Raw genomic sequence first — 7,602 nt, 5'->3', positions numbered from 1 at the left:
ATTAAATTGTTCACTTAACACTTGGGACTGTATATCTTGTTCCGTCAAAAGTTTTTAGCTAACTCATTGGCCATGAAAAGTTTTTAGCTAACTCATTGGCCAAATGACAATAATAATCTTTTCTATTCTTTAGCCCTTCTGTGCTCCTCAAATTAATATCATGAAACAGAAACACTATTGAAGCTTTTTTTTTTGTGTAATGTTATTGTTTCATGATAACAAAACTATGATAAAGCCACAAATGTACTCCCAGGATCAAAACACCATCTGATTAGAACCTTGTGTTGACAGAAGTAATTCTTAAATGTCCCTCCTCAGTCTTGATTTTTTGCAACATGGTGAAAGACCTGCGAAATCTGCCTTAGGCCACTTTGCAAGTCAGATCTTCATAGCTTATAGTAATTTTATACCAGCTATCCTAATTGCACAGCAAGAGAATCAAGTATTTGGAGCAACTATGAATTTCAGCAACCCACGATGACTAACGAATCATGCGGCAGCTTCTTCTCTACCATTTCAGCATGCATGGGACAGAATTTATAAGCCCCAATGGAGCATGTAGATACACCAACTAATGCCCCAAGACTCAAACCGAGTCACTCAGGACCAAACAAACAAAATCATAATACAAAACCAGAGTTCCAGTAGCTGCTTTTCCCCACAAAAAAAAAATCCATGGCCGAAACAATTTACTCTAAAAAAAAATCAGAAACAAACATTGATTTAAGTACCAAAACTGATGAATTAGGCTTCTGGAGCAGATCATAAATGACAGAAGTGACACAAGACAACCTTATTGACATTCGAAACAATACGTCAGCCAACCAAAAGAGAAAACAAAAGAACTGCTGCAACCAACCTAACTCACTGACTTGTCCGATTTCTTTCAAACGTACAAATGCAACAAAACCATCTTTCAACAAAGAATTTTCGGCTAGACATTACATCGAACAGATTGGGGGTATTAAAAGTTTCATCAGATTTTTGTTCAAATTGAAGTCAATCAGCCCCAAAATTTATCAGAAATCAAGACATTCAACTCAATCAACATATGCAGCATGTGTATTCAAAAATGAAGCCAATTAACAGGAGAATCACACTGGATGAAGCCACGGCAGACCCATTTCACACTCTTGAGAAGAACTGAAATTTAAATAGAAAACTTACAGAGCTCTTGACGATGAAGATCCACGGGCGATGATGGTGGGTTCCGTGAGCGTGCGGCGAGCTTCAATTCCTCCGCCAAGTCCCTCTTCTTTCTCTTAGCCTCTAGCTCCCTGATTGTATCAGCGTAGTTCCACCCAACTTCAGACGATAGCCGACCCAGCAAACAGTACTTGTGACCAGCCTGGAGCCTCAAAACCTTGAGAGCATCAGGGATAACCATCCTCTTGGTTTTATCATAAGGCGGAGGTACTCCCTCGTACACCTTCAACCTCGCCAGGGCAGCTGCTCCTCTCTTGATTTTATGCGGAATCATCCCTCGGATGGTGCGTCAGAGGATTCTAGAAGGGGCGCAGAAATGGATAGGGCTATGGGAAGGTTTGGTGTTCATGCACTTGCGGAGGAATCGGAGGCACTTCATTTTCTAGCGAACGAGACCGTCGGAGAGGCAGATCTCCTCTCATCGGACCACCACCACTTTTAACCGACCTCCTCTCTTTTTTTTTACTTTTATCCGCACCCTTTAATAAGGAGAAATTGAGCTGCATCAGTGCCACAGTGGCTGGCGGGCCCTAGGCTGTTGGCGTGCCAGGCGGTGAGGAGCTCAGAAACGATGGCAATGGGGCCGGGCGTGCGGTGGTGGAAGTGGTGGGACGGTGTAATTGGTCATCGTGGCGATGACCGACCGCGAAAGCTCAGGCGGTGACATGGAAATTGACGGCAAGAATTCTGGGCTTATTTAGGAATTCATGATCAAGGACCGTTTTGAAAAAATTTGGATGGATCGAGTTGAGGAAGATTGGGAATTTTTATTTTGGGATTTTGGGTTTGGAATTTTCATTCTTCCTTGTCGGTCTTCTCTCTCTGCTCTTAGCCGACTTCCCTTGCCTTTATTTTTCTCTTCAATTTCGATTTTTCTCTTCTACCCCAGAGCTCCCCCCTTAATCTTGTGTGCCGCCCCTGCTTTTTTTGTTGTTTGCCCTGAAAACTAACCCTAAAATGAAAAGCCAAGATTTCATTCTCAAAAAAGGTCCATGTGTCTTATTCTTGTCCCTTTGATTTTTCTTTCTTTTTACTTTTTTTTCTTTTTCAAAACCCTAGAATCAAAACAAACAAAATAAAATTAAATGATTAAAGTTTAATTAAATGATAAAAATGGCTTAAAAATAAAAGACTAAAAGTAAATGAAATGAATCAAAAAATAAAAATACCAGTAAACAAAAATACCTTAAAAATTTGGTGTCTACAATGCCCATAAAAAGTTGGTACTTTGAATAGATAATGCTCATTTGCCCATAAACTACACTCCCTGAAGGCTATTTTGTTAATTACTTTGTAGTACTTTGTTATTCCTTTGCTAATACTACTTGGCATATAGTACAAAGGATAAATCTGGCATAAATTTCTTATTCCATTGATAAAAAGACCTGCCTGCCTTATAACTATTGTAATGAAAGATATATCTTTAGAGTTTATAACAAATTATTACTTAAGTTTGAGAAAATTATAAAATATTTATGCATAGTTTATCAAGATACTATTCGCAATTTCCTAATAAAAAAATAGGGGCTAAATTGTAAAAGCTACGGTGCCATAATAGAAATAATAAAATTGGTGTATTACATATGGGTGTTAAATTGCAAAAGTTAGAGTGCCATAGTAGAATTAATGAAATTAGTGAATTACATATGAGGCTAAATTACAAAAGTTAGGGAGTAATAATAGAATAAAAGAAATCGGTGTACTACATATGGGGCTAAATTGTAAAAGTTAAGGTATCATAATGGAATTTTTTACAACATTTGGGGCTAAATCGCAAAAGTTAGGGTGGCACAGTAGAATTAATGAAAGTGACTTAGAAATAAGTACTTTAAACAGTGACGATTAATTCTTGTCACTAAATCTGAATCGGTAGAGTGACAGTGACGATATTAGAAGTTGTCACTATATAGATCATTTTAGTGACAACTTTTTCAAGGTCGTCACTGAAGATTTAGTTGCTTTGAGCAATTATGACAACTTTTCTTGTCGTCACTAAACAACCACGTTTTCTGACGACTTTTGTCGTCACTAAAAATGTTGTCACTAATGACAATATTTCTTGCGGTGTAGTTTGTGACGAAAATAATGGGTCGTCACTGAACATTTAGTTGCTTTGATGCAATTGTGACAACTTTAGGTGTCGCGACTAAAGAAGTTCCTTTTGTGACGACTTATTGTTATCACTAAAAATTGTTGTCACTAATAAATTTTTTTTTAGTGATCAGTGACGACAACTAAAAGTCGTCTGTAAATAGTCCAAGCAATAGTGACGATGTTCTTAATGTCGTCACTATTGTGTGTTCTAAACACTCCCTCACTCTTGCTAAATCTTGGCGGGAATTTACTAGTGACGACTTTTCTAAGTCGTCACAAATGAGTTGGCTCCCATTAGAGGTTTGTGACGAGTTAGAAAGTCGTCAATAAAGGATCCACTTTTGTGACAACTTTTTTTCGTCACAGAGAAAAGTTGTCACTGATGACCAATTTTCTTGTAGTGATACTTGAAAACAAAGAAGACTCAGACCCCACACGATGTTCCTGGGTTGTTTGTACACAACTCAAACAACACACGACCCCACACGCATGAAACCAGCAGCGGGACAGAAACTAGAGCCAATGAAATTCCAACAACCTGATTCAAGGCTACTTGGTGCGACTCTCCTTTTTTTTTTTGATCTCTTTTTTTTTTCTTTTGTTTTCTGAGCAAGACACAAGGACAGCAAGGAACAACGAGTCTAGACACAATAAACAACAACAAAACGTGGTGACACAAAACTGAAGACTAACGCGAGACACGATGCACACAACCTGGAAAATTGCGGGCAGCAGCGGAAAAGACAAGGAACAAAAGGATTAGATACTGTTTTTGATTTGATTACTTCAAGATCTAAACTCACTGAACTACGTCACAACTAAAGGACAAGAGTCGCAGCAACAACACAAGAAAATAACATGGACAGGAATGGGAAAAATTGCGGACAGCCAAGGTAAAAAGAAAACTAGTGATTGGAATATTTTTTTTTTTTGAAACTAACGAGACAGACCGAATTAAGACACCAAAGAGAGGGATAAACGATGTTACCAACAAGCTAGCTCTGATGCCAGCTGATACGAATCTCGTTGGTGAGGAGATTCGCAACCCAAGATCGCTTGTTGGATTTGACGTCGGATGCAAGAAATGGTGGCAACGGAAACCCTACGACCCCTCTAATCCCCGTGACTACGAACATGTTGATACTATCTCAACCCGTAATCAAACGAATTAGTGAACCTCAGGCAAAGTAGAAGGCGCCACAATTCAAGTGCGATTCTTGAATTGATAAGCCGAACAAGAACACTAGAGTATAACTCTAAGTTGTTCAAGGTTTGTTCGAAAGCTATGGAGAAAATTCTCTCAATATTTTTATCATAAAAGTGTCTCTCCTCAAATTATCATAAACCTGGCTATTTATAGCCTTACAAAGAAGCAAACCTAATCTAAGTTGGAAACAATGCAAGTTTCCTTATTCGACTTGACAACTAAACTAATGACTTAATTCTAACTAATGGACAGCTTATAATCGACCCAATGAAGGCTTTAAGCTGGCCCAACATAACCCAATAAAAGCTAATGAACCAACTTAAGTAATAATAAGTCTAGACTCCATAAATCGGATCCAACTCAACATGAGGTCTTGGACCGAACTTATTCCTACCAAATAAAATAGAAATCTGAAAAATAAACTACTAAACTATTACTAAAAGATTCATTCTCTTGCAGCCCGAAACATGGCCCATAAGCGGCCCATATTTCGTATCACAATCAAAAATCAGTTTTGAGGACAAAAGCTAAATAAAGATTTGACATCTTATAGCATTTTAGTCACAACTGGAGCTACATTTATCGGATTGGGGTACACTTTATACCATTTCAAACCTAAGACAAAGGGTTACAACTTTCATGAAAACTCAACCTAGTTCATAGTTGATCCAGGTCGAATTTACAGATTACAGACAAGAAGTTCATTGTCAGTCTGGTTGTTAGCACTGGATTCAAATGGCAATAACTCAGGCTACACAATTCTGTTTGAGGAATTTTCAGATTCGTTGGAAAGCTGAAATATAGGGTTAAAAGTTTTATGTTTTGGTCAAAGTCTGATTTGATACGGATCAAGGTGAAAAATGAAGCCCAAATTGTGAAATCACAAAACTGTCTGCGAAATGAGGCTTTTGGCAGTCAGGGGTATTCCGGTAATTTACATGTTACTGTGCCGATTGTGCTGAACTTTTACAGAAAGCTATATAACATCATTTCCTACAATATTCATGTTTTAACCTAAGCCTAATTCGGCCTCTAACATGGACGAATGAACTGGTCAGAACAGGGCAGTTCATCACTAACACAAGAGTACATAGAAGTTCATCAACCAAAACCCTAATCCGAACCCTTCATGCTAACCGAATGTTATATGCTACAAAACTACCAAGGTTTAAACATGAATTTACTTCCATAAACTAAGCATAGGCATTACTACATATGACCATCAAGAACAACCATCATTTCCAACAACCAAAGCTGAAATTTACACTATAAAGCTGGAATTTTATTATACCCACTACGAAAACCATGAAATCTACCTAACAAGCCATAACTTTCACATGTAAACCAATAAGTAGCACAACCATGAACTAATACCATCCTTACCTAGAATTGGAGAAGCACAACAACCCCTAGGAAGCTTGAACCACCAAAACTCTCCACTCCAAGATGGCAATTGACCTTCCTAAGTAACTTCTATGGATTATTTGGTGAATCTATCGGTTAGTTTGCAAGATTGAGCAAGAAATCAAGAACCCCAGAGTTGAAGCTTTTCTCTTGTTCTCTCCAAGGAGCTCACGGCCTCTCTCTCTTTTTTTGTCTTAATGTTTGGCTTTGTTTCCTTTCCTTTCATTTACTAACAACTTAGATATTTAAGTTAAGGTCAAAGATACTTTTTCTCTAAGGTTCCTAGTATCTTACTTTGCTAATTCTCACACTATGGCCCCAATAACTTTTAATCTTTGCAATTAACTCCATAGTTCACCAACTAGTTGTTAAAAAATTATCGTACATACCGCACTAGCGGGTCTGTGACAGCCCCATCTCACCCTAAGGCGAACCAAAGGGTTCGACAGACTGCCTGCCCAGCTCTCGCCAGGACTACGGAGTCGATTGACACAAACCCTATATAGTACGCGTGAGAACTCAACGAAAACGAACAATTGGAGACTACCAAGGGTTAAACAGAGCTTACCAAACCATACGGAAGTACGGGACGTCTGTCGCGCCCCACTTTTTGGAAAAAATAAAATAATTTGTTTTTGTTGAATTTTATTGATTTGGGAAAAATGAATTTTGTTGATAAAAACAAAAATGGGTCTAAATGGGACTTTTGAAAATGCGACGATTTGACCCAAGAAAAATAGTTCAAAAAGGGTTTTTTATATGAAAAATGGAGTCGCCACTTGGTATAGAGTTAGGGTGTACCAAGTCACCCAAAAAATGAATTTTTAAAAGAAAAAAGTAAGAAAACCCTTTTTAAACGACTCATAGTCCACATAAAACAAAGAAAAAGGTTCGGGAGTCACATTTGACGAAGGGGAAGGCAAGGATAAAAATCCAAGGCACCCCTTCGACCTAGTCAAGGCTAGTTGCGCGATTTAACCCTTATTTTCCTATATTTTCTACCCAAAGTATGTATTGCAAATTGGATTTGACTAATGAATGAGAAATGCAATCCTAAATCTAAGAAATGTTTCTTATGAGGCTTTTGGTCCCATTCACACGAGTCGTGACGGCCAATAAGGAAAGTCCTCATAGAAAATCATGAATGATGCAAATGAGGACTCAAATGAGAGTGTAAGTGTGCAAAGTGTAGAAAAAAGTGCATGTGTGCAATTTGAAAGTGTTTGTGTGCAAATGAATAAAAATATAAATGCTCGTGTGCAAGTGAATGAAAATAGTAAATATATAAGTAAAATAGGTGCAATGTGTGAAGTGAAAAGTAAAGAAAGTGAATAAGTGTGTGAATATGACATGTGGATTTAAAATATATAATTAGTGAGGAAAATAGTGAGAAAATGATATGAAAATGCATGAACTTAGAGGAATGCATCAGGTCGGGTACGGGAATGACCTCTAGTTTTTGTGATTTTAATTTTCCCTTTGATTAGAAGGAAAAACTAGCGTGCTAAGGCTATTTTGAAGCCACACTCGCTCGTTTCCCTTACCCAAGGGGGTTTCTCAGGCAAATGGACCCTATAACTAGCATGAAATGCAAAGGCCTAAAATGAAGGGAAAGGGAATCGGGGGCATGCAAAAAATGACAAAACTAAAAAGAATGCATGACATGTAATGAACATACAAACATGTACTAA

General features: G+C 37.9%; 1 protein-coding gene across 1 annotated transcript; it reads right to left on the bottom strand.

Annotated features, from left to right (window-relative positions):
* Positions 1–1,167: 1,167 nt before the first annotated feature.
* Positions 1,168–1,480, bottom strand: LOC113755074 (60S ribosomal protein L13a-2-like; the record flags this gene model as incomplete). Its single annotated transcript, XM_027299145.1, has 1 exon — positions 1,168–1,480. A coding segment is annotated over exon 1 (313 nt), but the record flags the coding sequence as incomplete, so codon positions are not given.
* Positions 1,481–7,602: the final 6,122 nt, after the last annotated feature.

The sequence above is a fragment of the Coffea eugenioides genome, unplaced genomic scaffold (genome assembly GCF_003713205.1).
Source record: "Coffea eugenioides isolate CCC68of unplaced genomic scaffold, Ceug_1.0 ScVebR1_1177;HRSCAF=1988, whole genome shotgun sequence".
NCBI classification, from domain to species: domain Eukaryota; kingdom Viridiplantae; phylum Streptophyta; class Magnoliopsida; order Gentianales; family Rubiaceae; genus Coffea; species Coffea eugenioides.
The sequence above is the reverse complement of the archived record's forward strand: the minus strand, read 5'-3'. Positions and strand labels throughout refer to the sequence as shown.